Raw genomic sequence first — 14,554 nt, 5'->3', positions numbered from 1 at the left:
GAAAGTACAAGAGAAGCACAGCTCTGGTCCCATTGTTAAAATGAGATAAGACAAGTAAGAGCTTCCCTCCTAGGCATCCCCTTGGTCTTTAGCTGGTGAGGCAGGGGCATCTGAAAAGAATGTAGTAGAAAAAGATGGAGCCTGGTTTGGGGAGTTTCTGGGTCTTGAACCTTTCCCCATCAGCCAATGGAGCAGCAGAGGGATCTGATGAGGTGTCCTAGATGGGAGTCCTTTATCCACCTTCTCCTCCCAGATGATCTGTCCCCTAGGTGCCTAGTTCCCATTTAAATCCCACTAGGTGCCTGTCTTCACCTTTTAGGTGCCTAAACATATTTTAAAACCTGGCCCTCAGAGTACAGTGATTGGTGTTGTATAAAGCCATAATTAGTCCCCCAGATTGTTCCCCTTGCTGCAGGCTGCTGTCAGAAGGTAAAAATGACACCTCATTCCCATATGATTTCAAGACCTCTGACAGCCACTATAAATTTAAGTTCTCCTTGTATGTTGATGTACTTTAACCGCTAATTTTACAGCATGGGGATGCCATTGATCAGTAAAAGAGCTCAGGTTGCTTAGGACTGCTGAGAATTTTTATTTCACAATCTAATTAGGGCATTAGGAGCCCAATTTTACCTACCCAAATTTGAAAATTTTGGCCAAAGATACTTAGCCACCTTTGTAAACCACTTTCAGTTCTATAGAAGAAAAGGTCTGAATAAATGTTTGATTGAGTATTATGGGTATCTGGGCTTTCCTCTGAAGTATCCTATGTAGGCTATTCTCAGACAGGTTACCAGACTGTATGGATCATTCTTCTGTCCTGGTAAAGCAAGTCCAACAGTCCTGATTATAGGAAGTTCATGCATGAACAGCCAGTGTGTTAGTTAACAGGATTTTTGAGCACTGAAAAGTTCAATCATAAAATAAAGGAAGCATTAAACGTACAAGAGGTAATTTATACACAAACAATTTACATTCCTTTTGGGCTAATCTTCACATTTTGCTTTAAATTACATGGTGCATACTGTGAACTTGAAAAAGAGAGTTTAATAAAATGGCATTCAGTTGTGTCCTGTTGTAGAACTGAAATCAGAATTATACATGGATTTATCAAATCAACAAAACAATATACTCAGTCAACACCAATAGTTTGTTATACAGAATTAAAAAATAAATTCAATCAATCAGTCAATATTGGATGGAGAAAGAGTTAAGCTAATAGCTGACTCAAACCAGTAAGGAAAAGATTTTCTGTGCATTAAAACCTGTGGGCCAGCTCCTTAGCTTGTGTCAAGTGGCATGCCTCAATAGACCCTGATGGTGCTATGTCGATTTCCACCAGGTTGAGAATATGACCCAATGTGGTTAAAGCTTTGTAACTAGGACAGAAACTTCAGTCTTCATTCTGCAGCATGAGAAAACTATCAGTTAAAACAAAGAACATTTTTATGTAGACATTAGTTTTGCCACTAGAGGGCAATCAAGTTTCCATTGTGTGACGTATATACTCCAGGATTAATTCATGCCAGATGCAAGTCCTTTAAAGTCAATGCCGTATGCATTTCACTGTATTTGTCACAAAGGACTCTGCCAGCCTTACTCACAAGGAGTGGCACTTACATACTCCAGTGGTCCCACTGACTTCAAAGGGGACTCCTGGGATAAGAATGTGCTACTCAGTGCAGGGTTAAAGTAAAGTGGAGCTCCCCCAGTCTCATCCCAAAACACAATTTCTGCTTAAAACAAAGAGTGCACTCCCTCTTCTCCCTGCCTTGGGATAGCAGGACTCCCCAACAGCACCCATTCGTTCGTGGCTCCTGCTGAGAGAGCTTCCCTCCCTATTTTAATTTGCATTAACCACTGACTCAGTAGCTTCAGCATAGGGCCCAAAACATTGGTAACAAACTACCTTGGGTCTGCAGAGATTCTCAACCCCCCATCTTTGGGGAGATAAATTGTAGAATTAGCCCCTGGGGGACTGCTGCAGCATTTTTTAGTTTGCTCCCCTCAGTGTGTCTGATCAGGAGCCAGTAGGAGGGAAAGCAGGGGCATAGCCCTATCTCCTCCCTAACCCTTTGGGATAGGTGCACTGTCAGGGACATCACTTGTGACTGGTTATGTATGAGACTGAGATGCACTCAATCTGGCCCATTGGGCATGTGTGTGAACTATTTAGAGTTTAAAACAAAATACCAAGCAGGAGTAGTATTTAGTAAATACAATATAGCTGGAAAAGGGCAAACATGGGAAGGAGGGTGCCAGCTCACACCCCAACAACCATGGCTAAAATAGTCACTAATTGCATATTATAAGGGCATGGCTCCCAACCTTTTCCTGGGAAGGGCCTCTGTGAGGGGGGGCCACTTGTTTCCTGCGAGTGCCTCCTGTCGGGTGTGTCTGCACCTGCACTCTCTGCTCTGCTCGCAGGGTCCTCTGTTGGCAGTTAAGCTCTCAAGCAGGTTTCCACTGACTCAGCCCTCCGGCCAAGGCGCACACACTGTGTAAGTGTATAACAAAACAGATTCCTTCCATGGTACAGTGTCTCTCAGAGTGCCCTTAGCTATGTCTCTATTGCTAGCCCTGTACCTGGGCTCAGTCCTCAGTCAGTCCAACAGGGGCCTATCCCAATACACTCATTTAGCATCTTCAGCCCTCTCAGTTCAGTCTCCTTGTGGGTGGTATTAAAGTGCATAAATGCTGACCCTATTTAGGGTCTTCAGCCCGCTCCATGGGCCTGTTTAGATTCCCCCCCTCTTCAGGGCTTTGGCCACTGCCAGTGGGTGGGTAGACCTAGACCCACCCACTACTCTGGGTCCTGACCCAGTGACCCTATAAATAGCAGCTACACGCTGCATCTCTTTTAATCTGCAGCTACTGTTTCATGGGCCACTTCCCCACACCCCCTGTTTTACCTTCACCCTTAAGCTAGGGCTGAAGAAGCTGACCAAGAATGCCCTCCTTACTCCAGCCAGCAACTGCTCTGTTTAAGTACTGTGGCCAACCATCCTTACTTTTTATAGGAGCCTACTGGGCTCTGATTGGCTGCTCCCTGCAGCCTCTCTATGCAGGCTGGAGGACCAACTCTACTCCTGCCTTTTTGGGGTAAGGTGTGGTAGGACCATAATTCCTCCAGCAGGGGTTCAAAGGACCTAATACACCCTGTCACAACTCCCCATGGGGTGGACTGGTCAATCTATCTTCCCATCACCCTTCTCACCATGTCCTGATACAGTGGCTGCCATCTCTGCTTCTTTCTATGCCATTTCTCTCATTTCTCCTTTTCTGTCCTCGTCCCCTCATCTTTTTCTTTTTACTAGTCTTTTCCATGTGGTTTTTATTTTCCTTACTCTTCTCTTCCCAGTTTGCCTCTGGTTGCTCCAGTTCCATCCTAGTCCTCATTCAACAAAAGACTACTTTTGGCCATCCCAGGATGATCTGACTGTCTGTCAGAGTAGTGCTTATTCACTAATATTTCTAGTTCTTCTTGTTTATTCCCCATTCTTCTTGCATTAGTATACAGACATCTAAGATACAGATTTGATTTCCCCTCTGTGTTCTCTCTTGCCTCTGCTATGATTGCCTATGCTCCCCTCTCTCAGCACCAGATTCCAACCATTCTCCCAGGTCTCCATGTTTTTTGATTTACCTGTGGGCTTTTGTCTCTTGTCCCCACTTAACCTAAGTTAAAGCCTTCCTGACTAGTTTAAGCCAGTCTGTATCCAAAGATATTCTTACCCTTCCTTGATTCGTGCACTCCTGCCTTGAGTGCAGAGGCCTAGACTAGATGATCTATTGAGCTCCCTGTCAGTCCTACACTTATATGGCTCTATGAATACTGTGGAAGCAGAAAGGAGAAGAGCGGGCCAGCAGGTTCTTTTCTAGGCCTCCAGCCCTGTATATGGCAGCTGTTGCTACCACCAGCTACACTGGGGGTCAAAATAGGAACAGGGAGGAAAGGACTTCCAACTCCCTCACCCAATCACACAGCAGCAGGTTTGAACTGTGGTGGGTGGGATGGTATATGGTGTCTTGCAGTCTTCTGCCCCAGTTTTCTTCGCCTCTCCCCAGCACCACCCCCCTTTTATTCATCTGGCATCCTCCAGCTTGGGAAATACTGATTTAACACACCCAAGAGAGAATTGCAGCCATTTGGACAAGACTAGCAGGGAACTTGTCATTTAAAAGTCTAAAGGTTAAAGCTTGAGGCAAAAGTAACCCATAGATTAATCAATCACTAATGGATGTCAGAAGCATCTCTGATTTTGAAAGTGTCTTTCCTATTTGAACCTCTTCACCCAAATGAACACATTTCCCATAACAGGCTGGCAATCAAAGCTGAAAATAAAATAGAACTAGGCAAAACATAAAGTTGGAGGCTAAAGCCAAAGAAGACCAAAGCCAAGAAAAGTCCCACCAGCACTCCAATGATCCACATAAGCAGGGGAAGATACAGAATATTAAAATTAGAAACATTTATATAAGTTTCTACAAAAGCAAAGTATGGGAGGGGGAGAGCAGAAGGTAGGGTCTATGCCCCCCCGGCTTGCTCGGTCATGTGATGTAGACAGGCCCCCTCCTTGCACAGTAGCTGAGCCTGCAAGCTGTGCTGAGCAGGGAGAGGCAGAGGCAGGAGGAGCCAATGCTTTCCAAAAGGGGGGGGGCTGCTTTCTGAAGGGGAGGGGAGCTGCTTTGGGTGGCATGAGTCAAGGGTTGTGCCCCCCCTCCTCACTGCCAGGAACTATTATTAAAATACTCTCATTGACTTGCCCTAAATTCATGTACCGCTAGCCGAGCTACTATTAGCCGTTCCACCCTAGCCTAGCTTCTGCAGTAACTGCTTGGCCCACCTTTCCAAACTAGTACTAACAGCTTGAAGTGCCATTAATCACAAATTATTTTCCAAGTTGCACCTATTCACAAACTAGTCAGATACATGAGTAACTTTCACACTGAAATTCACTGGTACTCTTACTTTCAATAGACTCTGTGTCTGTCTGTCTCTCTAAGGTATTTCTAAGGCACCCATCACCCTCTGTACAGCTACCACAGTGTAAAAAACAATGTAGAATTATTTCATTCTCCCTTGATGTCATTTTGTTCTCGCTTGCTGTCATTCACTAGCTGATGTGTTAGCACATTGGATTCAAATATAGATCATTTGAGAAATTAATTAGAGGGATGTTGAGACAATTATTAACTTTGGATGAATTTTCAACCAGATACTCCAGGATTAAAAACAGAATGAAGACATGTAGCAAATATGATTATGTAGCTGAGCAACACTCTGCTGTGTAATTCTAGCTAGGGCTTCATTATTAAGATTGTCAGAAGCCCCCTAGTGTGATGTCTTTACAGTTCCAAGTAAGCTATTCATTAATTTGGGGGTCTGTTAGTACTGGATACTTAAAGGTAAACAATATGGAGAACACACCACAGTGCACAGCCATAGTAAATCGTAACAAGGCTATTTACATGTTCCATTTGCATCCAAACTCCCCAGGCTTACTTCAAGAATACACTTGGCCCTTGGAGGGCAAGTGTTTGTTTTATTTGAATCCTACTCTTAAAATGGTTTTGGGAACTGATAAGTTTGTGAGGTTTTTAATAACAAGGAATAGAAGGAAAAGGTGAAAGCCCCATTGTGACCCTACGAGCCCCTTTATGCCAATTGGCAAAGGGCACCCCCAACATACTATTGTCAGACTATTTAGCCAAACAGTATCTTCTAAGGTATCAGATAAAAACTGATGACACACTGGTCATTAATATTATTAAGTGATGTATATACAGTTAACATGTAAAGGATTATGTACATTTCTAAAATATGTTCAGACCAAGCAACCTGAGTAGAGCAGATAAACATGTTTGTCATACAAACAAATGTTGTTTTGCTTCTTTGCCTGCATCTCTAAATGTAAATTAAGTTAGGTGAGGTCAGAGCCAATGGAAGTATCTTTACATCTAAGGTAAACAACTGATTAAGCCCATCGAAAAAGCACATTGATCAGAGGATGGGGAAGACAGCTACACACCAGCAGCGCAAAGGAACTTTGTTTGGGTTTACTTTTCCAAGAATATATTTCAAAGGTTTACTGAACTATAAAAAAGGGCGGGAGAGAACCCCTTTGTTATCCATCACTTACAGAACACAGGCAACAGCACCCCCCGATTCTGATCCTCTGGGCTGAAGGTTTTGGTATGCTAGTAGTTTGATGTGAGAACTGCTTAGGCAAAGATTTTAACTTGCTAAAATTGAGTTTTAGTCACTAGAGAGCATGGGTTGTTTTGGTTTTGTTTGTATCCATATGTAATGGGGTCTACAAATCCCATACTGAACATAGACAGAGAGGGAAGGAGAGTCTCTTCTGTTTACAAGCAAGCTGCTTCCAGAGCGGCCAATCATGGAGGCAGGTCCCCATAGTTCCAACTATTAGAGGAAACAGGGCCTGCTATAAAGGGAAGAGGAGGTAGAAAGGCCTGGGAGTAACAAGGTGGTGACAGTCCTGCATCAGGCTGCCTCCAAGAAAAAAGCCAGGTGACTGGCAGAGACGACAAACCTAGAACACAACAGGCTTATCTGTTAAGGAGGGTGATTGTCCCATCACTGACAGCAAACTAAGTGTGTGTGTGTGTGTGGGGGGGGGGGCTAGTCTAGTGAAGCTGCGAGGCCCAAGAGGTTGCGACACCATACTTGTGCCTTTTCCTCATGCTTAGTGTCAGTTAAATCTGTGTTCTTTGTTAATAAACTTTGTTTTACTGTAAACCATCTCACTGCAGTTATACTGAAATAAAGACGGACTCCTCTGCTAACCTAACAAGCTGTTTGTATACTGTCTCTTTGGAGGCAGCAAACGTAATTTCCGTGAGTGGCCAGTGAGATGAATGGGACACTGCAGAGAGATGTCTCTAGGGAATGTGGGAACTGGGATTCATTCATTGTTACCTGTGAGACAAGGTTAAGACCAGCAATGTCTTGAGGAGTTTGCTGGTGTGGCGGATAGACTGGCATGTCAGAGCTGACAAAGTTTAAATTCCAGCAAATCCCCCACCCCCTTGTTGAGGCAGAGGGGTAACACTGGCTTATGGTTCTGGATGTGCTGAACAGAGCCTGACACCCACATAACCTAAGTGTATAACTTAATATGTAAGGACATTTTGATACATTCTGCTGCTAATATTTCAGTTTCAGGATTTTCTATTTCCCTCTTTGTGGCAATGCATTCATTGAAGTGCCAGGTCTGGCAATGAGGTATTATGAAATGTTCCTTAAGGCTACATGTACCCTGCAAAGAAAGGTGACAACAGAAGTCAAAGTCTACCAGTTACTGCAGAAGCCTTTCTCCAGCAGTAGAGTATCAGGCATGCTTCTGGAAGCTGACAGCCATGTGGTTCCACACCTAAGCTTTGAAGTACCTGAAGCAATCATGGAAGAGGAGCAAGCAGCTTCTTGATTTAAGTGTCTCTCATCCTGCCCATGAGCCTCTGAAAGACATGTGATCTCTTATTTCATCCAGGAAAGCTACTGGAAGGACTCTGTAACTCTTCATGACCCATGATAATCTTTGAAGCCTAGAAGCCTGAAATCTGCCTAAGCCTCTTAATAAAGGGCTTGATTTTGCCACCCTTACTCATGGACTAAGGTGCTTCTTAGTGTGAGTAAGGGTAGCAGTGTGGGGCCTATAATGGCTGGCAGTGCTGAGTACTAGTTCGCCTTCTGCTTGAATCAGATGCAAACTTAAGTCTTTCAGACTATCGCCTTACCATTGCACCATCTGGAGTAAACATTGCAGCACAAATAAAAGTCTCACTGGGTGAGATCCCAACATTGAGTAACACCTGACTTAAAATGGGATCATTTGTGCAGTAGGATACTATTTCCCTTGAATAAGGGTATCAGCATCTGGCTCTTTGTTTTAGGTTAGAGAGCTCAGCATTTGCACTTTTCTTTTGCCAATAACCACCAGCTTAAACACACCATGTTACCGATGTATGTTCACCTGTTATCGAAGATATTTTGTTAAGCTGCACATCTGCAATCTCCAGCCTCACAGCACTGCACCATAGTCAAACCCTCTGCAGTAGACTCTTCTCATGCTCTCTATCATAAATGAAACAGAGCATTAAAGAGGTTTCACTTTGTTATGGGAAAATGTAATCTACTTCTGCCCTGGCATGCAAATAATGTATATTATGTATTGATTGCTGATTGCTTGGCAAAAAAATTATGCAAAAAAAAAAATTGAGTCGTTTTATAAGCCAATCCTCAGGAGTTAAACGAAAGCTGACCGATTCTCCAACCCTAACTCACTTTCAGTAGTATTTTACTTCATGAGTCATCCCAGGTTTTAGGAAGGGATGAGAGGCTGAGGATGTGTATGGCAAGAAACCACCCTGGCTTAACCAGGAGATCTTCACTGATCAAAGAGTCCTACAAAAAGTGGAAACTAGGTCAAATTACAAAGGATGAATATAAACAAATACCACAAGTATGTAGGGACAAAATTAGAAAGGCCAAGGCACAAAATGAGATCAATCTAGCTAGAGACAAAGGGTAACAAGAAACCATTCTACAAATACATTAGACGCAAGAGGAAAACCAAGGAAAGGATAGGCCCGTTACTCAATGAGATGGGAAAAACAACAACAGAAAATGTGGAAATGGCAGAAGTGATTAATGACTTCTTTGTTTCAGTTTTCACCAAGAGTGTTGGTGGTGATTGGACATCTAACACAGTGAATACCAGTGAAAATTTGGTAGGATCAGAGGCTAAAATAGGAAAACAACAAGTTAAAAATTACTTAGACAAGTTAGATGTCTTAAAGTCACCAGGGCCTGATGAAATACATCCTAGAATACTCAACGAGCTGATTGAGGAGATATCTGAGCCATTAGCTATTATCTTTGAAAAGTCAGAGAAAACAGGAGAAATTCCAGATGTCTGGAGAAAGGGCAAATATAGTGCCCATCTATAAAATAAGGGAATAAAATAAGGGAATTACAGACCAGTCAGCTTAATTTCTGTACCAAGAAAGATAATAGAGCAAATAATTAAGCAATCAATTTGCAAACATCTAGAAGATAATAAGGTGATGAGAAACAGTCAGTATGGATTTGTCAAGAACAAAATAATGTCAAACCAACCTGATAGCCTTCTTTGACAGGGCAACAAGCCTTGTGGATGGGCAGAAGTGGTAGACATGGCATATCTTCACTTTAGAGTAAAGCTTTTGATGCTATCTCACATGACCTTCTCATAAATAAACCGATGGAGCTACTATAAGCTGGGTGCATAACTGGCAGGAAAATTGTTCCCAGAGAGTAGTTGTCAGTTGTTCACAGTCATGCTGGAAGGGCATAACGAGTGGAGTTCTGCAGGGATCAGTTCTGGGTCTGGTTCTGTTCAATATCTTCAATGATTTAGAACAGGGGTCGGCAACCTATGGCACGTGTGGCAAAAACAGCATGCGAGCCGATTTTTAATGGCACGCTGCTGCCTGCCGGGTCCCAGCCACCAGCCCAGCTCAGCCAGCTGCCGAACCCAGGCCAGGACCCCAGCAGACAGCAGCGTGCCATTAAAACTCCTGCCCCTCCCACCCCCGCAAGGGGCAGGGTGAAGAAGCTTGGTTCTGCCAGCTGCTGCTGCAGGGCAGGCAAGCTCCCCCTCCCCTGCCTCTTCCCCCAGCGTGCTGCATTCCTGCCCCATCTCCTCTCCCTGCTGCCAATCAGCTGATGGCCCTTGCAAGGGAGGGGGAGAAGCAGAGCCGCAGCGCACTCGCTGCTTCCAGGCGGGGGTGGGGGTAGTGGTGAGGGTGGGGAGGGAATCAGGGCATATCCCCTCCAGCCCCCTGCCGTGAGCTGCTCTGGGCAGGGGGCTGGGAGCATCCCCACGACCCCAACCCACACCCCCAGGCCTCTGCCCTGACCCCTGCACTCCCCCACACACACCCTGACCCCTGCACCCCCCACAACCCCAGCCCTGACTCCAGCCCCCCCATACCCAGCCCCCCCACAGCCCATGCCCTGACTCTTGCAGCCCCCACATTCCCACCCCCACCCTGAGCACCAAACGGGAGCTTTTGCACACACCCCCACACATTCCCACCTGCACTCCAAATGGGAGCTGCCCAGGGAAGCGCTTCACACCCAAACCTCCTGCCCCAACCCTGAGCCTCCTCCCTCATTCTAGCTCTTGGCCAGGCCCTACACCCCAACCCCCAGCCTGCTCCTTCACCCCCAGCCCTGTACTCAGTGCACTCCCACCCTCAGTTCAGTGCAGAGAGAGGAAGAGAATGGTTAGAACCAGGGAGAAGGTATGTGGGCAGGGCCAGGATCCCAGACTGGCAGCAGGCTGTGTCTGGGGTCCCGGCCGCTGGCCCTGCTCAGCCCACTTCCAGTCTGGGGTTCTGATTGCCAGCCTCTTGCCAGCCAGGGTCCTGGCCGCAGGCCCCGATCAGCCGGCTGCCGGCCTAGGTGAACAGAACCCCAGGCTGGCAGCGGGCTGGTGGCGTAAGATCAGCATTTTAATTTAATTTTACATGAAGCTTCTTCAACATTTTGAAAACCTTGTTTACTTTACATATGACAATAATTTAGTTATACAATATATAGACTTATAGAAAGAGACCTTCTAAAAATGTTAAAATGTATTACTGGCATGCAGAACCTTAAATTAGAGTGAATAAATCAAGACTTGGCACACCACTTCTGAAAGGTTGCCGACCCCTGATTTAGAAAATGGCATAGAGAGTACACTTATAAAGTTTGTGGATGATACCAAGCTGGGAGGGGTTGCAAGTGCTTTGGAGGATAAGATTAAAATTCAAAATGATCTGGACAAACTGGAGAAATGATCTGAAGTAAATAGGATGAAATTCAATTCTGACAAATGCAAAGTACTCCACTTAGGAAGGAACAATCAGTTGCACACATACAAAATGGCACCTGGCTGCCTAGGAAGGAGGACTGCAGACAGGGATCTGGGGGTCACAGTGGATCACAAGCTAAATATGAGTCAACAGTGTAACACTGTTGCAAAAAAACTCAATATCATTCTGGAATGTATTAGCATGTTGTAAGCATGACAAGCGAAGTAATTCTTCTGCTGTACTCCACACTGATTAGACCTCAACTTATGGCCAGTTTTGGGTGCCACATTTCACGAAAGATGTGGACAAATTGGAGAAAGTCCAGAAAAGAGCAACAAAAATGATTAAAGGTCTAGAAAACATGACCTATGAGGGAAGATTGAAAAAATTACGTTTGTTAAGTCTGGAAAAGAGAAGACTGAGAGGGGACATGATAACAGTTTTCAAGTACATAAAAGGTTATTACAAGGAGGAGGGTGAAAAATTGTTGTTCTTAACCTCCGAGGACAGGACAAGAAGCAATGAGCTTAAATTGCAGCAAGAAAGATTTATGTTGGACATTAGGAAAAATTTGAATAAATTACCTATGGAGGTTGTGCAATCTCCATCACTGGAAATTCTTAAGAGCAGGTTAGACAAATACCTGTCAGTGTGTTGCAAAGCTTCCTTATTTTTTCAGTGGGGAGTCGGTGGATGTAGGAAGATGGGTGAGGGATTTGTATGATGTACATTTGTTTTTATTTAATTTAAAAATGTCCATTATAAATGCAACGCCCGCGATGAGTTACACTAGCTTGACACCAATTTGGTCTGCATCATTCCGTTTTTGGGCAGCTGATCTGGTAGCACAGATGATGTAGAAGCTGTGAAACAGAGGGTACAATTAAGAATGGGAACATATTTAGGGATTAATTTTGACCTTATTTACTCCTAAACTATTCCTAGGAAAATTAATGAGAGCTGCATCTGAGAGGAGAAGTGAGCCGCTGGCCTGTAAGATTCTTGTTAGCGTGCGTACGGATATATATACACAGCAAGCAACTGAAGAAAAATAAAGACTATTAAAAATAAGATTCAAATACAATATTGAAATAAAAGAAAGAAATCAGAACTCACCCTGTTTTTAAGCCTTAGTAGGTGAGTTGCAGAGCTCTCTCATGATAGGTATTATGTCTCCAGAAGATTGAAGGCCAGATGCATCACACTGAGCATGACATTCAATTAATAGGCTGAATGCTTGTCTTATCCTGTTTACTTGGATCACTCTAGTTATGGCTCTGACCCTGCTCTGACCATGCTCCCATTGACTTTGATAGAAGCAGTGTTGGGTCTGATAATACCAAAATAAAGGGAATTTTATGCTTCAGGATTGCTGCTCACTTTTAATGAATACGCTTTCTGAAATAAGACACTGAATGAACCGGCACTTAGCACAACCATTGTTCTTATACAAAGAAAAAATTAATTCACAGTATCATTCTGATTATTCTGTCAGCATTATTTATTTGAAATATCAATACTTTCCACAATATAGTTTATACATCAAGCAGTAGGATTGCCTTCATTTCATGGGATCCAGTACTGAAGTGGCACACCCAAAGCAGCACATTCAACCTCTGAAAGAGTCTGTACAATTTAGATAAATAGAACTCTGGATAACTAAACTAAAAGAACTTTTACGACTGTTACAAAAAGAATGCTGATAAGCTAGGCACAGCACTGTACACACAAAATGCAGGAAGGGTGGGGAAGATTAAAGAACGAACTAAACTTATGGGAAACATTTTTGCGTATACAGCCACAAGTCTTTAATTGCTCAGCACAAAAATCAATTTTATTTAGTCCTCATTGAGGGCAGAATATGCACAAATGATGTTCAAAAAACACAAAGTAGACAAAAATAAAAAGGACTATTGGTTATTGGTTTTTTCCCCGTGTATGAGTGTATTGAAGGCTCCCAGTGCTTGAATGGTGTGATTTTGTGCCAAAACTTTACATGAAATACATAACAATTATGATAGTTTTATTCCCCACCCTGCCCTCTTGCTGGCATTTTGTTTATTGTGTTCAAAGTTTTTGAAGAGCAGACACATTTGGCTTGTATCCCAAGCTCTTTATTACTGGCCTTCTTTTTATAGTTTGCAATTTACCTGAAGATTGAACAGGCCTGTTATTAACAATCCAGAATATAAAACCAGTTGCAGGTAGGCAGCACATACTGTACAATGGTAGCTCACTTTCAGAGAAACTGGAGGGTCAACATTATACTGGCTCTCTGAGAACAGTAACTGATTCTAAATCATTTTGATCAGAAGACACAATGCTGGTGAGTCAATATTAGACCTGCATGAGCCATATCCTTGTGAAGGGAAAGATGGAATGTAAAAAACTTTTCCCCTCTTTTTATCAAAACTAAGACTTAAAAGTAATACAGTGGTGATAGGCATTATCTTCCCAACAACACACTGAATTTCCTCTACTTCACTGAGTCATCACTTTTGCTTGCCATTGTTTCCCCAATACCATACAAACAATGGCTCTGGTTACCGCGTGCTAGCACACCATAGCATACAAATCCGCATGCCACATTATGCTGCCTCAGAAGATACCACGCATCACCACTATGCCGCATGACAACACGTAAACCAAAGATGCTCAGTGGGACTTGACTTTAACCACTGCAGTTTGCACTTGTGAGGTGTAGTAAGCAGCAGTTTGAAAGCAGTGGTATCAACATGACAAGAGGTGGTGAGTCAGCCATCCTAATGGGGCAAAGGTACCAGAATATCCACATAATTGATAGGGAAGAAGCCCGACTGGCCATGAAGCATCCCTTCATACCAGTTCTCATCAATCTGGTTAGTGAGGGTAATGACATCACCCTCTTTAAAGCCCAACTCCCCTTCATTTTCAGGGTCAAAGTCATACAGAGCTCTGCAGCATGGCTGATCCATTGGAATACCTAAAAAGAAGGGACACAATGAAACAGTGCTTAGAAATCTTGGTAACTACAGACTCTCCTGGTTATTATCATTAGCATATTTCACCATTTCTATTACAATTCCCATTGCATTTACGGCTCCTTGACATCATCCAAAACTAGAACTAATAAAATGCCGTCAAAGCAGAGATCAATTTATGGTACAGGTACTTCTCAAATTCCCATATCTGAAGCTTTGTTAACTGGGTGTTGTAGAACCCCAAAAATAACAAGCTAAGCCAGGTCTACATTTAAGTGTTGCTAACATAACTCTGTCAGTTTGGGGTGTGATTTTTTTTTCCTGACAAAGCAAAAGTCCTAATGTAGATGCAGTTATACTGACATAAAAGTACTCTTCTTGATATAGATCAAGACCATGTCTACACTACAGACTTCTGACAACACAGCTATGTTGGTCAGGAGTGTGAAGAGGTGCGATCCCCAGGCAACATAGTTATTGCAGCAGAAGCCCCTAGTGTAGACACAGTTATATTGGCAAAACTTCACTTTTAATAGCTTGTTTCACTCAGGGCATGGGGGGCGGTGACAGTTGGTTTACTATACAGCCACAAAGCACAGCTTTGCAGGGGTAGATATGTCCACACTAGGAGCACTTATATGGTTCCTCGTGGGCATGGATCAGCGTTCCTGTCGCACTCACCATCAGGACCCAGCCAAATCTGGGGAACCTAATGATCCAACCAGCAG

At 43.6% G+C, this 14,554-nt stretch overlaps 1 protein-coding gene and 1 long non-coding RNA gene across 4 annotated transcripts in view; both read right to left on the bottom strand.

Annotated features, from left to right (window-relative positions):
* Positions 1–352: 352 nt before the first annotated feature.
* LOC119856191 lies at positions 353–3,864 on the bottom strand. Its single transcript, XR_005293199.2, has 3 exons — positions 2,913–3,864; positions 2,329–2,497; positions 353–1,405 (listed from the first exon to the last, which is right to left on the bottom strand). It is a non-coding gene; the product is annotated as an uncharacterized LOC119856191 (long non-coding RNA).
* An 8,479-nt stretch (positions 3,865–12,343) lies between these two features.
* The window catches only part of SH3GL2 (SH3 domain containing GRB2 like 2, endophilin A1), a 161,353-nt gene continuing 159,142 nt past the window's right edge, over positions 12,344–14,554 (bottom strand). For all 3 annotated transcript variants that reach the window (XM_038403723.2, XM_038403721.2, XM_043515181.1), the window contains one exon: positions 12,344–13,828. In XM_038403723.2, the coding sequence (XP_038259651.1) occupies positions 13,629–13,828 (200 nt within the window). In that variant the 3' untranslated portion in view covers positions 12,344–13,628. The remainder of the gene's footprint in view (positions 13,829–14,554) is intronic.

This window comes from Dermochelys coriacea, chromosome 5 (assembly GCF_009764565.3).
Source record: "Dermochelys coriacea isolate rDerCor1 chromosome 5, rDerCor1.pri.v4, whole genome shotgun sequence".
NCBI classification, from domain to species: domain Eukaryota; kingdom Metazoa; phylum Chordata; order Testudines; family Dermochelyidae; genus Dermochelys; species Dermochelys coriacea.
Note: the sequence above shows the minus strand (reverse complement) of the source record. Positions and strands in the feature narration are given on the sequence as shown.